At 46.9% G+C, this 25902-nt stretch overlaps 1 protein-coding gene across 4 annotated transcripts in view; it reads left to right on the forward strand.

Moving 5' to 3' along the window:
- CELSR2 (cadherin EGF LAG seven-pass G-type receptor 2) overlaps nt 1–25902 on the forward strand; it is a 110645-nt gene that overhangs the window by 49794 nt on the left and 34949 nt on the right. For all 4 annotated transcript variants that reach the window (XM_083745162.1, XM_083745164.1, XM_083745163.1 and 1 more), the window contains exons 3-5: nt 5462–5684; nt 19219–19334; nt 19644–19732. In XM_083745162.1, the coding sequence (XP_083601288.1) occupies nt 5462–5684; nt 19219–19334; nt 19644–19732 (428 nt within the window). The remainder of the gene's footprint in view (nt 1–5461; nt 5685–19218; nt 19335–19643; nt 19733–25902) is intronic.

The raw sequence follows: 25902 nt of genomic DNA on the forward strand, positions 1-25902 counted from the left end.
CTACAAGTGGGTTGCACCCTGATGTAAGGTGGGTTGCACCAGTAGCATCATCACTGGGGGTTTCTGTGTGTGTGTATGCAAGTTTTCTTTTTAAAAGAGAAAGTTGATAAGGAGAGATCAGAGGCCAATGGGGAGAGAGCTCCTTTCACTTTAACAGGCATTGAGGAAAAGGAATACTGGTAGTTTGCTACAGCTTGCAATATAGCAATGAGAGAAGCTGCAACACTCAAAATCCTCTCTTCAATGCATCAGTTAAAGATGCAAGAGCTCTGTCCTTCTTTGGATCTGATCACAAATAGAGGGGAAATTTGGACATATAAATTAAAAAAAACAAATGATGGTCCCAGGTTGGTCCGATGACATCTGATAGAGGATTTTGGAGTGTGACAGAAGCCTAGTGACAAAAGGTGGCATGTTGGCATGGGGATTCCCTTACCACTGCAGTATTACAATGTCTCTTGGGAATCTTGCCTAAATTGCAAACCCGTATTAAAGCATGTAATCCTAGGCACACTGATTTGGGAATATATCCCAAGTCCCCATTCAGCTGAGTGGAACTTAAAGCCAAGTATATATGCATAGGCTCAGACTAAAACACAGGACTTTAAGACCTGTGCAAACATGTCCTTCTCGATGGGAGTCAGTGGGCAACCTCCATTCAGAAGAACCCAGCTTCTCGTCATTCCTCCCTCACTTGTTGGAGTCGTCTTCTCTGGTCTGAACACAGCAGTAAAAGAGAGGGAAAGGGAGATGTTGACAAACTGGAAGGGATTTAAAAGAAAGCTTTGAAGATTACAGAGAGTCTTAACAGGCAAATCATATTTAAAGAGATGGCTGAAGGGAAGGGTGTACCCTCAGGAGAAACAAATGATTAGCAGAAAGCATGTTGGAATTTTCAGATATTGTAAAAAAAGGATCCAAGAAGGAAGAGTGGGAGAACAAATGCTCTCTAGACTAGCTGTGGATGTGACAAAGAACAATGGGTGCGGATGATAGGAAATGATAATTAAGTTATCATTTAGGAAGTGGTGGAGCTGAGTCTATTTTGCGATGCCACACTATTCAGCATTCGGGGTGGGGTGGGGGATGACTTAACCTTACTTAGAAGAAAAAGTGGGGGGAGAGTTTCAGCCCTTATGGCTACATAGCTAGGCTTAACAGTGTGTGGGCAATGCCTAATGAAATCTCAGAAGCTGGAGGAGGGGGCTCAATTTCAGATTTCCTCTACAGGTTGTGAGGCTTTGGTGCCAGGCTCAGCTGCCTGTTCCCCCACCTCGGCTTTTAGAAGCAGAATGAACTATGCAAATTAAACAAAGATATGCAAAGTGGCTTACCGTAATCTATACAGACTAATCTGAATTGTGGTTACTGTTATGGCTTATGTGGCAGTGGCAAATCAATGAATACAAAAGTATGAATGCCTGCTATCTATGTGCAGAATCTTCTGATTCCTCCTCCTCTTCCACACACTCTTGGGAAAAACCTTTTTAAGATTTGTGGTTTGCAAATTATAAGTTTGGCTTGCTTGGCACTATACCATGAAAGTCTGTCCCCTTCTAATTTCAGCTTTTGCCCTCTTCTGCTGCCAGGCCTTGCTTTTGAACCCCATGGTCTCCTGCAGTATCTCCAAACCACTCCTTGCCCTGGGAACCTGGAAATGAGTGTAAACCACATTAAAATAAGAAGCTGCCTAATATATCAGTCCTCTTTATTGCCAGCAACACAGGGGAAGAGGGTTTTCTTTCCAATAACACATGATTTGGAAGTGAGCATTGTGTCTTTGAAGATGTGATCCCACTGTTAAGCAGTTTCCATGATTATCAAAGCAGGCTGCATGCGTGCTTGTGGGGCATCTTTGTTCTTTTCAATCAGAGCCTGCTACATTTGCAAACCTTTTGACTAGTCAACTTTTTCACCAAAGCAGGCGGGATTTTCCAGAACTCTGGGAAATTAGACTGAGTGGTGCTAACTCAGCTTGCTGTCCAAGGTTTACACTCTTAAAATTCAGCCCCAAACCTGAATTTGTGGACAAAGTGAGGTCAGAAAAGTACAGTTTCGTTTATAAAATTATTTTTATAACCCCTTTCGTTCCTAAGAATGGCTTCCAAGAAAGGAGGTGAAGAAAATAAAACATTTAAAAATACTTCCTATAATATGTATGCATGTGAATATATGTGTGTTTGCATACAGAGCACTTTGTCAAAAGGCAGGGACTATATATTTCTGACCAGAAACAGTACCTGAGATTATGCTATGGTGTTAAGATGAGCTTCTAATTTGTATGCTAATTTTTCATTTTGCTTTAGTGATAAGTTCCAGCCACAACCAAACTCAGGTTAGCCTCTGGGATAAAGTATAAACTGATATCAAAACTGTTAACTTCAAGAATCATAGAGTTGTAGAGTTGGAAGGGTCGTCTAGTCCAACTCCCTGCAATGCAGGAATCTTTTGCCCAACAGGGCACTCGAACCCACAACCCTGAGATTAAGAGTTCCAAGCTCTACTGACTGAGCTAGTTCTTAAGATCTTTGATACTGTCCTAAAGAACTCCAGCCCTTGGGCTCACAAGCCCTTGTATGATTTTAGCCATTCTGGCTATAGAAAAGAGTTAAATAATGCAAAAGAATATAGTGTTGTGGTTTGAGTGTTGAATTATTTCCTGGGAGACCAGAGTTCAAATCCCCCTCAGCTGTGAAGCTCTTTGGGTGTAGAGAGCCAGTGTGGTGTAGTGATTAAGAGCGGTAGTCTCGTAATCTGGGGACCCGGGTTTGCGTCTCCGCTCCTCCACATGCAGCTGCTGGGTGACCTTGGGCTAGTCACACTTCTGTGAAGTCTCTCAGCCCCACTCACCTCACAGAGTGTTTGTTGTGAGGGAGGAAGGGAAAGGAGAATGTTAGCCGCTTTGAGACTCCTTCAGGCAGTGATAAAGCGGGATATCAAATCCAAACTACTACTCCTCCTCCTCCTCCTCCTCCTCTTCTTCTTCTTCTTCTTCTTCTTCTTCTTCTTCTTCTTCTTCTTCTTCTTCTTCTTCTTCTTTGGGTGACCTTGGGCCAGCCAAGTCTCTCTCAGCTTGACCTACCTCACAGGGCTGTTGTGTTAAAATTGGAGTGTGGAAAGAGCCATGTATGTTGCTTTTGCTAACTTGGAGAAAAGTTGGGACATCAATGCAATAGTAAAACAAAATAGCAAAATAAATATGTCAGCACTGGATAGCTCTGTAGGTTAGAGAATGGTGATGATAATGCCAAGGTTGCAAGTTTGATCCCCATATGGGACAGCTGCATATTCCTGCATTGCTGAGGGTTTGACTGGATGATACAATTCTATGATTTCATGTTAACATTTGTCATTAGAGTAACCACCTTCACTAACAACACAGAGAAGGTGGGAGAAGGAGATGGGGGTGCTAGCATTGCCCTGCCTCCCTCCTTGAGTTCAGGTGGGAAGCACCTGCAGTGGGGAGCCTGCTCCATTTGTTTCGTGTTCCTGTGCGTTGCCCCACCCCCAACTTGTGAAGGGCAGCGGGGGGCAGAGCTAGCACACTTCTCTCAAACTTTCCCATTGTGTGCTGCTTTAACCAGGAAGATAGATGCCTCAATAGGGCTATGAATGATGTACACATCCACATTTTGTGATGGCTTCATCCTGAGGCCAATACCTATTGTTTTGCTGATTTGAACCACAGATCTGAGGACAGGACCATGGCCTTGAGCTTTTGGGGGGCCTCCCTGCATAATTGCTGTATTAAAAGCTTTGACAGGTGAATTAATTAAAAAGAAAGAATACATCAGCTGAGCGTTTGGCTGTCATCTCCCATCAGCCCATGAGCATCTTTGTTGCAACACCAAAGTTGTTGCATCTCAGATTATTTTTTATTGCCAGCAGTTGAAAGGTTTGATCTGGTTCTTGGCAATTGCCCCTTATAGGGACAAACCCCTCAACTTACCATATTTCTTTTCCTATCTCCAAAGGAACGGTTAAACACCCAGTTGCCTGTATTAGACAACCCCAGTGATACCAGAAGCTTATTGTATTGAAGGTTTCAAAATCATACATACCGTGATTCAGTGATATGTGTCCTATTTCACAGTTACTTTCTAGCAAATCCCTACTCTTGTTTTCTCTTTCTCCTTAGCCTTATGTAAAAAATGCTGCCTCTTGCAGCGTCTGTCTTTGGGGAAACTTTTCCTCCTTCCCAAAGCTTTATTAACTATGAACCTCCAAAATTTGGGATCCTTCCCATTTAGCAGACATGACATCAGGAAACCCATGACCATTTCCTTCTGGAATAGGACTGGGCGATATGTGGTTTACAACATTGTGATATATCACCAGCTAAACATTGCAATGTATGATATATTGCAATGTCTGAAATAAGGATGGAGCCATGTAGAGGCATTGGCTGGCTTCATGGTTTTCCTGCATTGTGATTTTTGCTCTTGTGATTTGCTGTCCCTGCAGGAGGCAGGGAAGAGCAGAACTGGCAGAGTTAACAGGGGCTGCAGGAATCGATAGAAGCATTGGACGTCTTCACAGTTTTCTTAATTGTGATTTTTGCATAGTTCACACACACCCACATCATGATTCGCGATATATTGCCAGGTCAAAAATTGTGAAACCGATTTCATGATATGGACTTCAAAACGGTTTTAGGTGATATATCAATATTTTGGCCAGTCCTGTTCTGGAGCAAACAGTGGCTGGTGAGGAGGGATAATGTATTTCCCAGAGATGCGCTCAGATGCAGAGCATAATCCTGAGCATCTTGACTGAGAAATGAGCCCCAGCAAGTTCAGTGGGATTTGCTTCAAGTCCGGTTAAGAGTGCAGCTCTAGAGGGCAACCCTAAGCATTCTTACTTAGAAGTCAGTCCCACTGCTTTCAGTGCTGCATAGGATAACACCGTTAAACTCTTCCTGGTCATGCTCTCGCTGAGTCTCTTCCCTGCTGCTCCTTATTTCTGTCTGGATGCTTCTGCTGCCCCCTTTGTGCAGCTCTGCCTGCTGCCTCTGCTGCTCATCTTGCAAGTTGGTGGAGCATTTGGTGGACTGGCCCTCTGGAGACAGGCCGGCTTCAAATCCCTGCTGAGCCATGAAATGCATTGATTGGCCTTTGGGAACTTATCCTCTTAGTCTCTTAGTTCCCAGTATGTGAAATGGGAATATTAATGATCCATCCCACGGGGTTCTGGTGATGATGAATAAAGATAAGGTTTTAAAGCACTTTGCACTTCAGCAGTTTTTTATGAGTTACCTAGCAAGGGTCTGTCCGTAGGCAGCCTGCGAGCATCAACGCACATCCTTCCAGAGGGCCCTGCACTGCATCCCTCAATGTTGGTTGGCCTGGAGCTGCTTTGAACTGTTTCCCTTCCTGACCACGAGAAGGTTGGGGCCTGCGTGGTGAAGCTCCTGTATATTTGTGTTGAAGCTACTGATGGCTGCTCTCTGCTTCTGCCGCAGGGGAGAACTGCGAGGTAAACTCCCGCCTGGGTCGCTGCACCCCGGGGGTCTGCAAGAACGGCGGCACCTGCGTCAATCTCCTGGTGGGCGGGTTCAAGTGTGACTGCCTGTCAGGAGACTATGAGAAGCCCTACTGCCAGATGAGCACCCGCAGCTTCCCAGCCCACTCCTTCCTCACCTTCAAGGGACTGCGACAGCGATTCCATTTCACCATCGCCCTCACGTAAGTAGCACTTGGCTTTGGGGCCGGGGGTGTGTGTGTGTGTGTGGAGTCCAGGGCAGAAGCTGCCATGTCCTCAAACATCATTTTGCTCTTTGTAGCATTCTGGATTAGGAGGCATTGGGACACCTCTGCTGCATTTATTGTTACCATTTCTATTTTCTTAAAAAATCTATTTTATTTTGACATTTAGAAACCCACACATGTCATATAGCGTAGGCATAACTACACAGGGAGTAACTTGACTCATATCACCTACTGAGTGAGATCGTGGCAGAGGCAAGATTCAAATGGGATTTCCTGATTTGCATCCCTGTTTGCCACTATTCTATGCAAGTTTCCTTTTTCTTCTTCTTTAAAAAAGCAAAACTAAAATAAATGTATTCAGGAAAATCCCAGGGAAGAAGACTGGGGGCTCATCTACACTTTTACTTGACCTGTATTTTGATTGAACCATGTACCGATTAATTCCTCCGGGTCTGATAGCTTTTATTGTAGTTCTGTGGCTGCGCCTTGCAAAAACCCTGTCCTACCCCCTGAATCAGCTCTTATCAGATGCACAGAAAATCTGAAGAGAGATTTTGCTTAACTGAGCTTCAGTTCAGTGGGTAAGATTAGATTTTTGCAAGGAATATCACAGAACAAAGAAAAAAGCTCGCAGACCTGGGGAACAAATCAGTACACAGTATGATCAAAATACAGATAAAGTGAAAGTGTGGATGCTCGCTCTGTGTGTACATTAGCAGCTTAAAACACTGCAAGCTTGTTCACCACCGCGCTGCATTTGAAATCTCATTTTGACATCATTGTACATAGCAATATGGCTGGATGTGTCCCCAAGTCTGCAGCTGTCTGTCCACGCCAGTGGGAAGAGGAGGCATGGATGTCTTCATATGGCTTATGTTTTCAAATGGGATTGGAGCTGGTTGTTGGATTGATTATTGATTATTTAATTTCTATACCGCTTAGAATATAAGAAATACCTCTAATCAGTGTACAAAAAAACCCTGAAACAGACAACTTAAACAAAATATTTCAAAAATGCAGAGTTACATATAAAAGGGTTACATTAATACAAAGTTACTAATATATAAAAATCAATAACAATTCATTTCCCATCTGATGTACCCTTCCTTCTCCGCCTCCGGGTTCTCGCCCAGGGTCCAAGCAATCTTCCAGGTCACCCACAAGAGTCCCACGATGGGAAGAGCCCCTGGACATCAACCCAGCCCCCCACCCCAGGCACGCCCATCAGGGGCAGGTCCAAAATGGATGACATTTCCTCAGGCTGCCCACAACTGCATCCCACCCAGCCACAACCTCCATACCCATCTCCAGGCACAATAGGTTTGTTGTTGAGTTTCCCAGGGGGCCCAAAGATAGGGAAAGGGCTCCTTCTTTACCCTCTGCCCTCTCCTCCTCCAGCTCCAGAGTATAGGTGGTTTAGGGCAAAATGCATCAAACAGCAGCATTTCTCAAGATACTGCAGGATAGGTCTGGAATGTGGCTGACACTGCTTCACAAACCAGTGGTAGGAGTGCACTAGATTCAGAGTAAAGGGGAGTGTGTGTGCACAGCCTAAGAGTAAGAAGACCCACTGCCACTGCCAGGTATCTTCAGAGCTCCTAATCATTGTAGAAAGAGGATTCCTTCCTCTTGGGTGTGCATGCAAACAGTTTTCCTTTTCTGGGAAATTGATAATTTAAAAGGTTCCCACCCTACCTGTAATTCATATTTCTCTGCTAAAGCTGAAAAGTACCTTTAATTAATATTTATCTGCTGAAGCTGGAAAGTAATCTCAAGAGTCTGTTTTCTGGCGACAAGTCAGACAAAATCTGACAAGGCAAGCCATCCATCACCAAGTCTGAATTCTGCCAAACAGTTCTTTGCATAAACAGCCTGTGGTGAAACAGGTTGTATGTTTCAGTGTTGCCCAGTGAGGGCAATTCCAGCCAGGTTCAAATTTCAAGTTGCTAGGTATCAATGAGAAAAACATTCCCACTCCTTCTATCATCTGACAACTAAAAATACCAGTATTCTCACTGTTGCTAGCATGGAACAATTAACCTGCTCTCTATGGAGACAGCAGAATCTCCTCTGGCCCCAGGCTTCTCCCTCAGAAAAAAACTTCCCCATTTGATTATGAACCAGATGTTCTGACTCCTCTAAGCTGAAAATAATAACACAGAAGGTTTCCCCCTCCATCCTTTTTATTGTACAGCAGTGTGGTATGTGGGTATTACTGAATGAAGAAAAATTAAATCGCACAAGCTGGATTCTTCTTTAAAAAGAATAATTGATGCTTCCTAATCTAGAAGAAACAGGCAAGAGTTCTCTTTTGCATGCCATGAACAAGTATGGAAAAGGAGATTTTTCAACAATGCTCCATCTGTCCCTTTGCTATATGTATCCCAGATCATGGGGAGGACAGGCTTTCATAGAATTGTAAAGTTGGAAGTGATCATGAGTTGGTCATCTAGTCCAACCCTCTGCAGTGCTCAGTAATCTTTTGCCCAATGTTGGACACAAACTCACAGTCCTGAGTCTCATGCTTTACCAGCTGAACTATCCCAGCTTTGGGTTAAGGTAAAGAACCATGTAATCAGGCAAGCCACCATGAACCCTAGTCCAACCCCCTGCAATGCAGGGATATGCAGCTGTCCCGAACCTGCAACCTTGGCGTGGTCAGCACCACATGCTAACCAACTGAGCTATCCAGCTCTTCCTTAAAGTTGCAGTCAGAGCCCTTATGAAGGCATCTCTTGGACAGAGGCTGAAGGGGCTGAAGAGAGGCCTCCTTGTTCACCTCCATGCTCTTGCGTCTCTTCAGCGTCTCAGGAGGTGACGTGGGTAGAGCCAGAAACAAGGGATGCAAAGAGATAGAGATAGATAGATGATAGATAGATGATGATAGATAGATAGATAGATAGATAGATAGATAGATAGATGATAGATATCTTACCCACCTATATACTTCCACCTCCTATCTTTTTGAAAACCCAAGGATTTGGGTGAGGTAGCCATTGCTTATGTGACTTCTGTTGTGTAAGCAGGGAAGGATAGTAACCAAGGCTGCTATTATTATTATTATTATTATTATTATTATTTGAAGAGGTACACTGCTTGTGTTCAGACTATGTGTTGACTTCACTGAAACTGACCTTGGAATGTGCTTTCAGATAAGCTAGCTCCAGAGTGTAGACAGAATGCAAATCCAAAGCTTGTGAGCAACAATATGAAAGTGTCTCACATTTGTTTATGGGGTGTGACATTAAATTCCACCCAATAAGTACAGTGGTACCTCGGCTTAAGAACTTAATTCGTTCCGGAGGTCCGTTCTTAACCTGAAACTGTTCTTAACCTGAGGTACCACTTTAGCTAATGGGGCCTCCCGCTGCCGTTGTGTGATTTCTGTTCTTATCCTGAAGCAAAGTTCTTAACCCGAGATACTATTTCTGGGTTAGCGGAGTCTGTAACCTGAAGCGTCTGTAACCCAAGGTACCACTGTAATTAAAATCAGCAAAGGACTCATCCTTGCAGTGCTTATTCTCCAACTCTTCACCTTGCTTAGAAATTTTAATAATGGTTTACTCTTAACTTTAATTTTTTGTCCTAAACATACACCTTCCCCACTATTCTGATTCTTTGCAACATTGGATGCCAGCCTTGTTCTGTTGCATCCAGTGGTTTTTTTGGGGGGGGACACAGGGGGACGCATACCCCTAAACATTTTGTGGATCTAAGATTGTCTTCATTGAGGGGCAGTATTTCAATATGAGTACTTCAAAATGAGAGCACCCCTAAACATTTATTAGGGGGCAAAAAAGCACTGGTTGCATCTATTTTAAATTCAGTATTGGTCGCATGATTTTTTGATTTATTTTTTTAATCAGAAACTTCTAATTTCTGCTTAGTACTTTGCTCCAGAGGTTTAATCTCAGGAAGAAAAATATCTTTCCATTTTGCGAGAGACAAAGATGGAATATCCTCCGCCTGATTGTTATTATCACCTCCTACAGCCAAATTATTTGTGGCTTCTGTGAGACATGGTATGGTGCTGCTCCTTCTTCTTTTCTTTCCCCCCTCCCATGCTAATATGCAATTAGTGCTAATTGTTTATTAGAATGGGAGGAAAAAGAAGATGAAGAAGCAGCTGTATTGTACAATATTATAGCAAAAATAATTCCAGTGATTACAAAATAATTACACAACAAATAACTTACTTACATTGAACGGAGAACCAAACCTATTCCATAGGAAGTCAGTGGGAGCAGCATTAGGTGATTTGAGGCATAGTGTCATCAGGATACTGTTGACATCCAGCTATACTTCCTTCTTCTGAAGAGGAGAGCCTGTGACTTTTTTGAACCAGTGCCTGGATGCATTGGTGGTCTGGACAAGAGTAAGATAGAGACTGTGGGTGAGTGGTTCTCAGTTCCAGGAGTTGGGGAATTCATCGGTTCTTGAGAGGAGAGCACTCCTTCCGAAGGAACAGACACATACATGGGGGCCATTCCTAGATCCATCTTTGTCACTTGAGGCTCAGGTAACCTCTGTGGTGAGGGACAGCTGTTGTCAGCAGAGGTTGGTACACCAATGGCATCCTTTTCCTGGCCACTGAGATTCATGAATTGGTTACCTCACAATTGGACTACTGCGATGTGCTCTGTGTGGAGCTTTTCTTGGGAATGATCTAGATCAGGCTTCCTCAACCTTGGCCCTCCAGATGTTTTGAGACTACAATTCCCGCCATCCCTGACCACTGGTCCTGCTAGCTAGGGATCATGGGTGTTGTAGGCCAAAAACATCTGGAGGGCTGAGGTTGAGGAAGCCTGATCTAGAATGCTGCATCATATTATACCTGTGCAGAAGGCACTGCTCTGGCTGCTGATCAGCTACGTTTGTTCCAGATCATGTTTAACATATAAAGACCTGAACAAGCCAGGACCAGCTTCCTTGAAAAACCACGTGGCCCTGTATAGAGCTGTAGGACCACTTAGATCACCTGGGATAATTCTGCCTGTGGCACTGCACCCTACAGAATACCATAGGGCAGAGAACAGAGACCTCTACCTACCCTTAATCCCACCCTGACATGCCTGCAGTCTGCCCCCTTTTTGCCTTTACCCCCATTGGAGCTCTGACATTGGTCGGGGTCAGGAGAACTCAAGAACAGTGTGCAGGGGAAGGAGAGGAGTGGACCTGTCCTCTTGACCCGTGCCCGTCTTGGCTGATTAGAGCGTGTCCAGACGAGGTGCGGGCCCCCCCGGGTGATATCATCAATTTGTCCCTTGGCACCGGGATATTCCCAGGGGAACTGAAGGAGGCAGTGGTGCGTCCGCTCTTAAAGAAAACATCATTAGATCCTTTAGATCTATCCAATTACCGCCCAGTTTCGAATCTTCCATTCCTGGGTAAGGTGATTGAGAGAGCGGTTGCTGAACAGCTTGGTAGGTTTCTGGATGAAACATCGGCTCTCGATCCATTCCATTCCGGCTTCCGCGCTGGTCATGGGACCGAGACGGCTCTGGTCACCCTAACAGATGATCTCCGCAGGCAGCTGGATCGAGGCGGGTCGGGGCTGCTGATTCTTCTAGACCTGTCAGCAGCCTTCGACATGGTCGATCACGAACTCCTAGACCGCCGCCTTGCCGACGTGGGGATCCAGGGCACAGTCCTTCAATGGCTGCGCTCGTTTCTCTCTGGTCGGGGTGGCGCTTGGGGGGGGGGAATTGTCATCGCGCCACTCCTTGGTGTGTGGAGTGCCTCAGGGTGCGATTCTCTCCCCGATGCTTTTTAACATCTTTATGCGCCCCCTCGCCCAGCTTGTCTGGAGTTTTGGGCTGGGTTGCCATCAGTATGCCGATGACACCCAGCTCTATCTGTTGATGGACGGCCATCCTGACTCGGCCCCAGATACACTGACCAGATGTCTGGAAGCTGTGGCTGGATGGTTACGTGGGAGCCGGTTGAAGTTAAATCCTTCGAAGACAGAGGTCCTCTGGCTGGGACGGAGCGATGTGGGATTGAGGGGGCAACTCCCATCTCTTGCGGGGGTGCAATTAGTGCCAGCATCGTCCGTTAAGAGTTTGGGTGTAATCTTTGATACCTCCCTCTCTATGGAGGCGCAGATTACAGCTATAACAAAGGCGGCATTTTTTCATCTCCGCCAAGCTAAGCAGTTGGCTCCTTATCTCTCTCACCCTGACCTAGCCACTGTGATCCACGCGACGGTCACCTCCAGACTGGATTATTGTAACTCGCTCTACGTGGGGCTGCCCTTGAGACTGACCCAGAAACTCCAGCGGGTGCAAAATGCCGTGGCGAGACTCCTTATGGGGTCTTCGCTGCGAGATCATATTCATCCGGTACTATACAAGCTGCACTGGCTCCCGGTGGAGTACAGGATCAGGTTCAAGGTGCTGGTTTTAACCTTTAAAGCCCTATACGGCCTAGGACCCTCGTACCTACGGGACCGCCTCTCCTGGTATGTCCCACAGAGAAATTTACGGTCTGCAAATAAAAACATCCTAAAGATCCCAGGCCACAGAGAGGTTAGGCTGGCCTCAACTAGAGCCAGGGCTTTCTCGGCCGCGGCTCCAATCTGGTGGAACGCTCTGTCACAAGAGACTAGGGCCCTGCGGGACCTGACATCTTTCCGCAGGGCCTGCAAGACAGAACTGTTCCACCAGGCCTTTGGTCAGGGCGCAGCCTGACCCCCTCCTCTGGCAACCTGCACAGAATTTTGCTTGATGGTTGCCATCAATTTGATTTTAATTAATTTTATAATGAATGTTTTTAGAATGTTGAACTATTTTGATTGTTGTTAGCCGCCCTGAGCCCAGCTTCGGCTGGGGAGGGCGGGATATAAATAAAATTTATTATTATTATTATTATCATTATTATTATTATTGTTCTGTCTGGCAAGTGGATATGCTTGTGCTGTGACAGAACAATTGCTCTAGCTCCATGTTGAATTCCTCCCACCATCTTTAACAATGGAGATTCAAATTAAAAGTTTTTTTCCATTGTTCATGCAGAGAGCAGTTTTAAAAAGAAACAGGTTGAGGTTCCAATTCAAATATGAAGCTAGCAATAATAATCTGCAATACCTCTGGGCACAAGGTGTGCAAAATCTGTCACTTTACTTCTGTAGAGTTTTCCATTATGCTTTTCCATGAAAAGTCTGTAGAGTTTCTTTGATCTTGTTTTTCCAAATAACTGCTGATCATGTGGGGTTCCTGTCCCTCTGCTCCTGCAGTGGAAACACTTGCAACAAACTGAACTATGGCTGGCTGTATCACAATTTCGATTTTATATTGCCTAGCTCTTTTTTCAGTTTTGTTTAGTTTCATATTTCTGTCCTGCTTTTCTGCTAAGATTATCAAAGTGGCGTATGGCACGAAACAAAGTGCACCGGAGTACAAATCAATTATATCAGTAAAACAGCGGCAGCGAAAATATGGTAAAGACAGCAGTACAAAACTCCAGCAGCTTGCATTAAAAGTTTTTAAAATGCATTTAAATTTGGCTGGATTTTTTAAAAAGTCTTTTAAACTTTTAACACCAGGAGGGTTGTTGTGTAGACCATACAGCAGACGATTCTGTAGTTGCACATGTGCAGTTGCGGATGGCAATGCGTGCGCAACTGTACATCAGAATGCTCATTCCATTGAGACTATGCATCATGCTAGCAGATGCCCCTACACTGAGAGGTATGTTCCTGCATGCAATGCAGCCCCTGCTTCTCCTCCACATCCACCACCCAACTTGTACAAGGATTTGCACACCTAGTTGCCATTCCCCGCCCTCCGATGGAATGTAAATTTTACAATCTAACAAAAGCCAGGAGGAGATAATTGTCTGCACCAGCAAAACAACTGTATCTGTGTCAAGAGCTGAACCTGGCAGATTGCCACGGCATCACTTCTTCCTGGGAAGCATGTGCCCTTGAATGGAAGAGCAGGGAGAAGAGTTGTTTCCCAGTATTATTTGAGGGAGGGCATGCATGTTTGGCGCTGTGGGTTAAACCACAGAGCTTAGGACCTGCCGATCAGAAGGTCGGCGGTTCGAATCCCCGCAATGGGGTGAGCTCCTGTTGCTTGGTCCCTGCTGCCAACCTAGCAGTTCAAATGCACGTCAAGTGCAAGTAGATAAATAGGTACCGCTTCGACGGGAAGGTAAACAGCGTTTCCGTGCGCTGCTCTGGTTTGCCAGAAGCAGCTTAGTCATGCTGGCCACATGACCTGGAAGCTGGACGCCGGCTCCCTCGGCCAATAAGGTGAGATGAGCGCCGCAACCCCAGAGTCGGCCACGACTGGACCTAATGGTCAGGGGTCCCTTTACCTTTGCTATGCATGTTAACACACGTGTGCCTGCCTCACTGTGAAAGCGTATCAAAGGGACTAGGATGAAAGAATGGAAGAGATGAGCACCTGTTCCTCAGGGACATCTCATACATACAAGAGTCATTTCCTGATGTTAAATTTCTTCATGTTACATTACGTAGGGCATACATGGGGTGCATGGCACCTTACCTTAGGCTCTTACCTATCCACACGAAAGTGGTTATATTGCCCATAGTTGTGGAACTGTTTGCACAGCCAGCCTCATCATGACAGTGAAGGGCAGGTCTGGCCTCTGTAAAAAGGTAGCTACTTTCCCCAGAATTAGTCTAGCTTTATGATAAAGTGCTGACCTGGGGAGCTGCCACACATCTTTTATTTGCTGCCAGGGATTGTGGGGATCCCACCACTCACTTTCCAGCTCACTGTAGAACTTTTCCAGACCTCTAGTTCAGGCTGGAAACAAGGGACATAGCAGTCACTGCCCAGTGTTTTCCTCTCCTATCATCAACATCTCTCTGCTAACAACACCCGGAAAGAAACCTCCTCCAGGGGGAAGCCCAGCAAAGGTTTTATCATTGGTAAGCCTCATTTCCCATTCTTTTTTCCATAGATAGGATGTTTCTTGGCAAAGGGTGTTATCCAGGCAGCATGCACTTGGGTTATGCTGATGGTAACACAGAGCGTTCCCTCCTTTTTCGCGGCTTTGCCCAGTCCATAATCCCTGCAGCTCCATCCCTATTGTTAGCCAAGCACAAAAGAGCCAGCCAGCCAAGGCCTCTTTGTCCCTGGACAAGGGTTAGTTGGAGCTCCCTGATTTGCTCTGCATACTTGTCACACTACTGTGATGGGGGACGGGGATGCGGGGGGAGCTGCCAAGTGCTGACAGCCTATAATGAAATCAGCCCACAAGAGCAACACAGAGTATAGTCACCAGGGAGGGGAAGGCCTGCCGTGCTCAGGCGAGAAGCCAATTTTGCGGCCCTGATAAGGAGCAGTGGCCAATGGCCCTATCATTTAAGAGAAAAGAGGCGGCGTGGTAGAAATTTATAAAATTATTCATGGCATAGAGAATGTGGATAGAGAAGAAAGTTTTTTTCCTTCTCTCATAACATTAGAACTCATGGAAATCCTATGAAACTGAATGTCAGAAGATTCAGGACAGATAAAAAAGGTGCTTCGTCACACAGTTAATGTATGGAACTTGCTCTCCCATGAGGTAGTGATGTCCCCAACTTTGATAGCTTCAAAAGAGAATTGGGCAAATTCATGGAAGACAGGGCTGTCAATGGCTGCTAGCCATGGTGGCCATGCTCTGCCTCACACAGTTGGTGGCAGAAATGCTTCTGAATACCAGATGCTGGAAACCACAGGAGGGGAGAGGGCTTGTGATTGAATCCTGCTTGCGGATTCCCACAGGCATCTAGTCTTGTCATTGTGAGAACAGGATGCTGGACTAGGTGGGCCATTGGTCTGATCCAGCAGGCTATTCTTGTGTTCCTATTCCCCACCTAGTTTCTTGACTTGCACCAAATTCAGTTATGTTCAAATATAGATTATTGGCAAGATGGAGGTAAGCACATGAGAAGATGCTTGCTGGGTTGGGCCTGCTCCCACAGTGGCTCCTCTTTCCTCACAGCTGCTGCCGCAGGAGCATCTGAAGTGCCGCCATCTTGCCCTAGATGAAGTGAGAAGAAACTGTGGCAGCTTTTTCTAAACAAACAAATTGTCTTTTCTGTACTGTAGTAACTTAAAAAAAACAACAACCCACGGTTATGCCTTTTGCTGTAATAATCTTATGTAAACTGCTTTGTGAGGTCTGCCTGAAAAATGGTGTACAGAAAAAAAGGCACTAAATAAATAAATAAATAAATGTAAGGTAAGGTAAGGGTAAGGTAAGGTAAGGTAAGGTTTGTTGAATGTGTGAATCACTTCCTACAACAAAAAGTCCCGGAGCAATTTCAAGAACAAAACTAAAATACAGCAATAAAAATACACAAAAACATTGAGTAACAACATCTAATTATTGGTGCTGCCCAAATGCCCAGGAAAACATCCATTTCTTGCTGCCTTTTCTCCTAGGGGAGCTGCTCCATCATTTTAGTTGCCCCTTTCTGACCCTTTTCCAGGAAGCACCAGAGTTCCCAAAATATGAGGGAAGATGACACAATTTCCCTTTAGCAGTTTGGCAGCAGAAAGAGGATGGAGCTGTATGGCACCTACAAATGGGATCAGGCTTGTTTATCAAGACCTTTTAATTCCCCTATTCCATTTTTCCATCGCTCTCCATTCCTGACCTGAAGACATGAAGCTATATAGCACAATACCAGCAACCGAATTACTTTTGCTCTACCAGGAAGGTTGGCAGGAAGCCAGAAGGAAAGGAAGCTCTGGCTGCAGAGAATCAGTATGTCAGGTTGTAGTCCTTCAGTTAAAGGAACGCAGGACTGATCTTAGCTCTGCTAGGACTGAAAATAAACTTCTGAGTTGAGCATGTGCTCAGAGGTGTCCTGTTCCTTAGTTCTGTGTTCCACCAGCCTTGTTTTGGTTGGTGGAACTCAGGTTCTGGGGGGGAGGGAACAAAGTAGACCCTGCAAGTCCAAAGTCTGCCTACCCCTGCGCTACAACTTGTGAGTCTTGAATTTGTGTTTTGGGAGGCGTTGATGGAGTCCTTGTAATTATGTGCAGCCGCCCATCATCTGACAACAGCAGCTATTTGAAATTCCACACGGGCATCTTCCTGATGGGTCTATAGAGCTTGCATAGTGGAAGAACTGCTTTTGTATGCTCAGCCTCCACACTTAGCCCCTTGCTCTCGTCCCTGGCTCTGTTTACTCACAGAGCCACATGCAGCCAAAAGGAATGAATGGAGGGTTGAGGAGGGGGAAGGGTGCCAGGATGAATCACGGTTGAGCCAGCCTACTTGGGCGCTCCTTTGTGTGAGGGAGCCGCACACCTAATCACAAAGGAATGCCTTTGTTAGGCTAGGCTTACTTGCTTGGGGAAATCATTGGCAACCTAGCAACACACAGCTCAGGGTCAGGGTGACTTCACACATGGCAGATTCCTTCACCAGGTATTCCATGTGCAAATCCCGCATGTTGCTTGTCACACGCAGGTCTGTTTACAGCAGCACGCACACATGCAGGAAGAGCTCCCAGCTGCTTGGTGCCTATGACTTGCCTCTGTGTGTGAATGCATGCAGAGGATAAAAGTTTAGGGTGTCAGGATCCAGTTCCACATGTCATATATACAGCTGTGCTGTGTGTGAGTCTGAAGGAATCAAAAGGTCTTTGCTTTCCTAAACTCTTCCCCTCGCAATCCATAAAGAATCTTGTGTTACCTTAAAGACTAACAGATTTATTAAGGCATATACTTTCATGGGAACTTCATCAGATGCAGGATGTATTACTCTGAATTGACATGCATGGTTGCAGGTAAGGTGGTTGAGAATGCAAACAGTAAAGTCAGGAGGCAATGAAATACAGAAAGTACTGAGACAGTGATCATTACATGATTAACAGTGGCCATTGACAAAGCACTTGATGTTAGCACAGACACCCAACCACTGGCAAGTCAATAGTGTGATAAAAATCCATTGTCCTGATTCAGGCCATGACTGCTAACATTGAACTTCTTGATGAATTGTAATCCAGCAGTTTCACATTACTTTCTCCCTCTGAAGTTCCTTTGTTCAAATATAGACACACTAAGGTCAATTGCAGAGTGTCCTGGGAGGTTGAAAACTTCCCCCACTAGTTGGTTTTTATTTTTTGCCATTTCTGATGTTAGATTTGTATCCATTAATTTTAGAGAGACTGGACTGTTAGTCCTATGTAGAATGCAGAAGGCCATCACAGGCTGGATGATGGCATATGCTAGGGGTCGAAGGACATCTGGCCGGTGTGCTAAACGTGGCTTGCCGGGGGTTCAGAGTTGACCCACAAGGCCGTTTACCCCAAACCACACCATATGTAGCTTCAGGGGTAGGGCAGATAGAGACGTGGCTGCCAGCGCACAATTGGGAACCTTGATTGTTCATTCGCAAGGGAAAGCAGGCCTTGCTTAGCTCTACTGCCCATCCACTGATGTGTGGTAGAGCTGAAGCCTTCTGGATTGGGTGTGTGTGGTGGCACCTGATGTCATTGTGGTGTCAGGTGAATGACAGATAGGCAACCCCAACCACTTGCCAAATTCAGCCTGCAAGGCTAGATCCCAATAAGGAACTGACCTGCTGAGCCAAAAACATATCCTTCAAAATGTTGGGTCCCAAAACCGGGATGTGCATCTTCCTCTCTGTGCTTCCGCACGAGATCACAGAGCCTAAAAGATGTGCTGGGGTGGGGGGGCTGTGCACTAGAAAAAAACATGTTTGTGCTGCTGTACTCTTAATAATAATAATAATAATAATTTTTATTTATATCCCATCCTCCCCAGCCGAAGCCGGGCTCAGGGCGGCTAACAACACTAAAATACTGCAACATTATAAAAACATTATAAAAATTAATTAAAATCAAAATTGATGGCAACCATAAACTAAAGTTCTGTAAAGATGGCCAAAGGAGGGAGTCAGGCTGCGCCCTGACCAAAGGCCTGGTGGAACAGTTCTGTCTTGCAGGCCCTGCGGAAAGATGTCAAGTCCTGCAGGGCCCTTGTCTCTTGTGACAGAGCGTTCCACCAGGTTGGAGCCACAGCCGAAAAAGCCCTGGCTCTAGTTGAGGCCAGCCTAACCTCTCTGTGGCCTGGGTCCTTCAAGATGTTTTTATTTGAAGACCGTAAGTTCCTCTGTGGGGCATACCAGGAGAGGCGGTCCTGTAGGTACGAGGGTCCTAGGCCGTATAGGGCTTTGAAGGTTAAAACCAGCACCTTAAACCTGATCCTGTACTCCACCGGGAGCCAGTGCAGCTTGTATAGTACCGGATGAATGTGATCTCACAGTGAAGACCCCGTAAGGAGTCTCGCCACGGCATTCTGCACCCGCTGGAGTTTCTGGGTCTTGTGGGGGGGAAATTGGATGTCTGGTTTTTCTGGGACACTGTGCAAAAAGATTCTCCACCCATGGCCTATAGATTCTGCCCAGACAGGAATTATATTTGTTGCCTTCCCGTCAATCACCTGAGCTCTGTCTACTGCCTTGTCTTGAGATGCTGGATCCTGGGTACAGGGGCTCACCATTCTCTTCTGTTTGGCAGGTTTGCCACTAAGGAACGGGATGGGCTGCTCCTCTACAACGGGCGCTTCAATGAGCGACATGATTTCGTCGCCCTGGAGATTGTCCAAGAGCAAGTTCAGCTGACTTTCTCAGCAGGTATGGTTTCCTTCCAACCCCCTTGACTTTTCTGCTTCTGCTCATCCCACCTTATGTCCTAGCAGTGTTGAAATTCCCTTGCTAGGCTTTGTTTCCCTAACCCATCAGCCTCTGCCTCTTACCCCATTATCTCCAAACCTTCCTATCTCTTCCCCACCTCTGCTGCAGGATTTTACTTGCCCCAGTGCCACCACTGTTAGTGTAGGTGCTCCTCCTTCAGAGCCCTTATGGGAAATGGTGACAAGGAGAGGCATTCTCTTCTCAAGAGTCTTTTCTCCCTCTCTGAGTTGTGTTTCATCTCTCCCTCAGGAGAGTCAACAAGCACGGTAGCCCCGTTCATCCCTGGGGGCGTGAGTGATGGGCAGTGGCACACCGTCCACCTCCACTACTACAACAAGGTAAGTCTCACTGGATAGCTCAGTCGGTAGAGCATGAGACTCTTAATCTCAGGGTTGTGGGTTTGAGCGCCATGTTGGGCAAAAGATTCCTGCATTTGCAAGGATTTGAACTAGAGGACCCTCGTAGTTCCTTCTGACTCTACAATTCTATGATTATAAGACTCTTTCATCCTGAACAAGCCTGCTGGTGCTGTGCCCAGCTCATCTCCCCCCTCATTTTTTAATTCAGGGTCATCTGCATACATGGCACTTTACAGAGAAGAAGGTTGACAGGTCCCTGCCCCAAGGCACTTACAACTAAACATGGGTGCACTGGAGGAAGCATGTGGCAGGCCGTGGGATCATGAGCAGGCAGAGAGGAGTATGTGATCATTTCAAGCCCATGTACTTTGATTATTACAATAAGGAGCAGGGACCAGGCCAAGCATGGGGAGCCTTTGGCCCTCCACATGCTGCCAAACTGCAACGCTCATCAGCCAATGGCCAGGAATGATGGGAGCTACAACTGGAGGGCCAAAGGCTCCCCATGCCTGGACTAGGGAAATGATCCACCGGCTTCCTGAAAAAGGTGAGGTTTGAGGAGGGAGATGGCTTCATGGAGGCATTCCAAGAAGCAGTTCCAGGGACAACAAGGGGAAATGGACAGAGTCGTTTTAAGGTTCAGGGGACCTTTGGATGGTGACGGTGGTGGAGCTGATCAAGCAAAGGTCACAGGAAGGGATGTGCTGGGAAATAAGCACAGAGAGAGGATGGAGGGGCAGGGTCTCTGGGTACCAGAAGCTTGTGAGGGATCTGAGAGTAGGCAGGAAGCCAAGGTAGGGAGTTAAAGATGGAAGTGGAAGTCACATGGTCAGAGCAGCAACAGAGGTGAATATTTTTGGCAGCAGAGGTCTGGATGCATGTGAGTGGCAGAAGGTGAGACAATGGAACACCAGTGAGATGATTCCTAGTGTTGTGCCAAAAATGTCTTCTGCTTCTTTTTACTGTTTTTCAGCAATGAATCAGAAAATAAGTTGCATTTGAAAATTATCACAGGGCAGGGAAAATATCAGCAACATATGCAGGGTTGATTTTTTTTACACTTCTTGTTTTCAAGGTGGCCCATGGTTGTGTGTGAGTGTCCTTTTTTCATTCTACAAATCATCTATTTGATGGGCTGCCCTCTGCAGCCTTCTTGGGTACCTATGCTTCCTGAAACCCCCATAATATCCTCAGCTGGACTTTCTAGCAGCCTCAGGAACATAGGGAAGCTGCCTGTTGATGACAGCTGTTCATCTTTTTCAAGTTTAAAGAAATTGGCATGGAATGTTTCTGAAAGCTAACTGGAAGAATTTCCCTTAAAAACAAAACAAGCAAATATGTCAATCTCAGGCTCTTGGTGGTTAGCCTCCCCAGCTCAGGGGAAGCAGTGACTTATCCTTCAGGGCTTTTTCAGATCAGAAAGTGCAGGCTGCCCGAGAGGCTGGGAAATGCTGGAAAAATGTTTAATGGAGCTAAAACAGGTTTGCACTGAAGGGACAGACAGCCGGGTCTGTATTTTTGCAATATTGTATAGGGAGAAGTGACATGCAGTGGAGGCTGATCCATTAGGTCAAATGGGGTGCTTCAGTAATAACCTAATTCTGGCCTCCACCAGCCTGCTTTATATCTTATAGCCAGTCCAGGGTGTGGCACTGCCTGTCCCCTTCCTCCTCCTTAATCCCACTATTGCTCTTTTAAAACTCAGCAGGGGATAAGAATTAGCTGCCTCTGGCTCCCCCTACTGTTGGCCTCCTTGCCATCTGCCCTACCAGGCCTGACTGATGATGTGACTTAGCAATGGATTCAATTTGTCCTGAACAACAGGGCAGATGGTGACATTGTCAGCACCAGCCCATAACAGCCTGTAGAGGATTCCTGCCAGCTTTCCCCACTGGCACCCCATGTCTAGAGAGATGGGCAATTTCTGCCTTTCCCTGCTTTACAGGGTGAGGGTGGCTTCTGGGGCCATGAAATATTCAAAGACCAGCAGGAGCTTTTGGTAACGGGGTTGCTGCCACCAATTCCTGGCTCCTTTGGGCTCGAGAAGATCCCCGCCATTAGCATTCATAGTGCCCTCAGTGCAGGGACTTTTGTGTGGGGTGAGGAGGAGGACGGAGGGTTGGTGGTCCCAGCATGATGAAGTCCCAAAAAGCTAGTCTCTAATGAGGAGGCTGCTGACAGGGGGCAGGAGGAAGTGAGCAGCTGGCGCAATTGTCGCAAAGCAGCTGCTTGCTTCAGTTAATAAGCTTGGGGCAGCCCAGGGGACTGGAACGGCGCAGGGGTCAGGAGTTGCTGTCTCACCGATTTGGAGGTGGGGAACAAGGCAGTGGCCAGAAATTGCCATGCAACCTCTCACGAGAAGCCCTTCCCTGCCGTGCCCACTTGATATAAGGAATCACTTCATAGGCACCAAAGTGCAGTACTGCTGGGTCTGTCATTATCTCCTGGGCAGAGAAACTTAACCAAAGTTGTACATAGAAGGATGGTGAGCTGAGGTCTCAGCTTCCTGGGACTCAAACAGGGCCCCAGTCTAGTCCTTCCCTGAGAACTCTGTCAGGCCAATCAGACCTTGAGTGGGTTATCTGGTTACCACATGATTTTGGGTACCAGTGTCCTTCTTTGAGGTATGCAGTAATGACCACACAAGGCTGTCCTGCACAGGAACAGGATGTACACACAAGGGAATCAGATAACTAGAGCTTAACACATTTAGCACCAGCACTGTGTTACACTCAGAGGTGGGGAACCACAGGAATGCAAGCCAAATTTGGCCTGGCTCAGGTGCCTCTACCTACCACACCCACTGGCCCCACACCTGACAACCTTGTGACAAAATGTGGAGCAGGTAGAGATGCAGCTGGGTTGGCTTGTGAGGAACTTGATTATGCAGCTGATTTCCTCAGAAAGCCAGTTTGAAGTCACTTCTCAGCTGCTGAGGGATGGTGAGTTCAGGCCTGCTGGATTGGTGACACGGTTGAGTTGCCTATCGAGAACCCTGTCGTGCAGCCAATCCCAGCAGAAATCAGCTTTACCAGCCTTGTCCTCAATGCTTTGCAGAGCACAGGACTGGCAAAGCTCCCCACACTACAGTTCCCATGAGCTATAGTTCCCATGAGCTATAGTTCCCATGAGCTACAGTTCCCAAGCACTTGGCACCCAGGGCTTGGAAAGCACTGCACCGGAGACTTTGACAGGTGGGCAGGACGACCCATCTGCCAATCACTCACCGTGGGGTGAAGACAGATAAGGATCTGGCCCGCTGGGCCCAAAAGGTTCCCCACCCCTGTGTTAGACAGATGATAAATGTGAGGCTGCACAATTAGTCTCCTGTTCCTTCCAAGTTGCCAACTCCTTCCCCCACTAATTAGAGGGAGTTAATGAGTGGGAGAGAGAGAGAGAGCCCTGTGCTGGGGGTGTGCATCCCTGAGCAGCTGGGCTAGAGCCCCCTTCAGGAGTCCAGGGGAGTCCGGCTGCATGCTCCCGCTTGAGAGCCCTTTAGTTGGGACAGGGTGTTGGCCCTCCCACTCCTGGGAATGTTCCTGGAGACTGGCGTCAGTACCGATGAGCTGGATTGCCTGCAGCAGCTTCACCCAGGCACTCTGCCTCTGTGCCAGCAGACAATTTACCTCCTGCTATCTCACGTGGCGGGGGGCCAGATTCCCCCCGGTGCCTGCAGCCAGTGCTGCACATAGACAGCTCCTGACCCCAGAGCTCTCCATCCTGCTGCTTTCAATAGGGTAGGCGCCCCACAAGCAACCGAGGGACAAATGTGGGTTTCAGGCCTCTCGCATAGCTTGCAGGTGCATAGAGTGCCAAGGAAGAATGAGTTAACAAATGCAACAGAATCGGAGGAAAGTGAGCTGAAATACTGTGGCCGGTTTGGTGGCCTGGAGGGCAGGATCCTGAGCTGGAACTCCAGGGCAAGAGGGAAGATGTGGCACCACCATGCCACACACAGCACTGTGTTCCTCCAAGTTGCACCCACACTAGCCCTCACCTGAGTTCATTTGTGGAAATATTCCCATAGACTTTCTTTCCCTGCCGAACAGGGTAATTAAGACCAGCTAAGTTTTACTCCAAATACACCCATTGAAGCTAATGGGCCTATTTATTTATTTAAATTGTAGACCACCTTGCCTCTGAGGATCGCAGGGCGGTTTACAATATGGTTCCGGCATGCAAGCGACAGCCCAACGCAGCCAGCCACCCACAGCTCCACTCCTAGGTCAGGCAGGGATGGAGAAGAGGAGAGGCGGAGGCAGCATTGCTGCGTCTCTCCTCCGCTGGGCTGTGGCACACAAGGGCCTGAGCGTGCCCTTGAAGCAGTGGCTGGGCACCTCCCTGCTCTGCCCATCCCCAGATGCTCCATTGCTGTTTATGCCCCTTTAGGTTCTAGGTAAGGCAAGCAGTCTCTGGGTTTCGTTCCCTCTCTGTTGTTCATATTGGAGAAATAAGCGCAGCACATAAAAACCAATGTGAATCCCTGGCAAGGCATGTGAGGGCCTGCCTAGCCCCTGAGGGTGCCTTGCCTCCTCCGCTGAACTGCAGGAGCTGGGATGCCTGGGAAGTGAGGTCTTTCTTTCCACAAATGGGCTGCTTTTTCATGGAGGAAGAGCAGAGTGCTGCTTCCTCCAACTGTCCCCATTAAATGATGGTAGGGGAGCACATGGTTTGCCTGAGGCCAGCTCAGTTCCCTTGTTTCCACCTGGGGAATTTCCAGGCGTTCTAGCACATCTCATTCCATGCAGCCAGTTGTACCTCCCATGTAGATGTGCTGTAAAAGTTGCAGAGGCCGCTGTGGTGGAAAGACACGGTGGGGTTGGGGGTGGTGAGCGGAAGCAGAACGATTCACATCCTGCCCTTCAAAAGCAGGATAGCCATGTGTAGAATAGTGGGTAGACATAGCAGACGACGCAGCGATTTCTCCAAAGCAGCTCTTTATTTGTAAGCTGGAACAGAACTGAATTGAACAACAAACAGCTCAGCCGGTCTGCTTTTATAGGCAGCCGGCTGGCAACATTGTAGCAACAACAACCCAGGGTTTCCCACCTAAAGTAACAGATGTGGACCTGAGTGAAAACTACATACACGATACTCCTTTTGGCCAGGGTGAGAACTTCAATACATAATACCATGAGATTCACCAGGAACTGGCATGGGGATTCTTCAAGCTGGGGCTGCATTGTTGGAGTGAGAAACAGAAAGGCAGAGGCAGCCAAGCCCATTGGCTGCACTGTGGTCAGAAGTGCTGGCCAACACAGCGGCTAGTAATGTTGGGCTTGAAATGGGGAAATCCAGGTCCCAGTGTCCGCTCAGCTGTGAATTTCTCAACCCAAAGGTTCATTCTCCCTCATTGATGCTAACCTGAGAGTACAGAAGGGTAAGGTACAGATGTAGCAGACATTGCAGCTATGGTTCCATGACAGGCATGTGCTTTGAGATGGGGTGTGGAGTCTCTTTGAGCAGGGCTGTGGCTAGGAGCCTGTGTAGTGTGGGATCTGTTTAGGCACTGGAAGGAGTTGCTGCAGCAGCCTGGACCGAGGGCACAGCGAAGGATGGCCCTGGTGAACAGGAGCATTTCTCTAAATTAAATGTGACGTTAAATGCATTTAATGGGCATGGTGCTTTAAAATGCAAATAACCACAGCAGTGGGACTTGAATAGGATTAGGACTGTTGCAGGCAGGGAGAGAGAGTTTAGCTCTTTCTCCCCGCACTCCTGCCTTGATCCTGATGAAAATCGCCAGCTCTTCCAGTGCTGTTATTTTGCATTAGGTGGAAAACTCCACTTAGCTCTTCCCAAAGATGGAGAGTATTAATCAGGATCTAAGCATGTGGGGAAGGGTTAAGCTCCACATCGTCACCTTATGCAAAATGCATAAGACAATGCAAAAAGCACATTTAAAGTCACATTTCATTTGGCCCTTAGCTGCCCAGTGGGAGTAGGGGAGATGAACTGATATTTGAAGCCAGTTTTTATCCCGGCTAAAGTTCCACTCTATGCCCATTGATTCATCTTGCAGTTTGTCCTGTTTCACCCAACCCAACATGAGCTTTGTGCAGTCGTGGTTCACACAAACAAGGGCAAAACTGCCCTTCTGCAATCCTGGATCTTTGCCGTTAACTTTGTGTTGTTGAATTTTCCTGGGG

The sequence above is a fragment of the Podarcis gaigeae genome (assembly GCF_964106915.1).
Source record: "Podarcis gaigeae genome assembly, chromosome: 6".
In the NCBI taxonomy this organism is placed as follows: Eukaryota; Metazoa; Chordata; class Lepidosauria; order Squamata; family Lacertidae; genus Podarcis; species Podarcis gaigeae.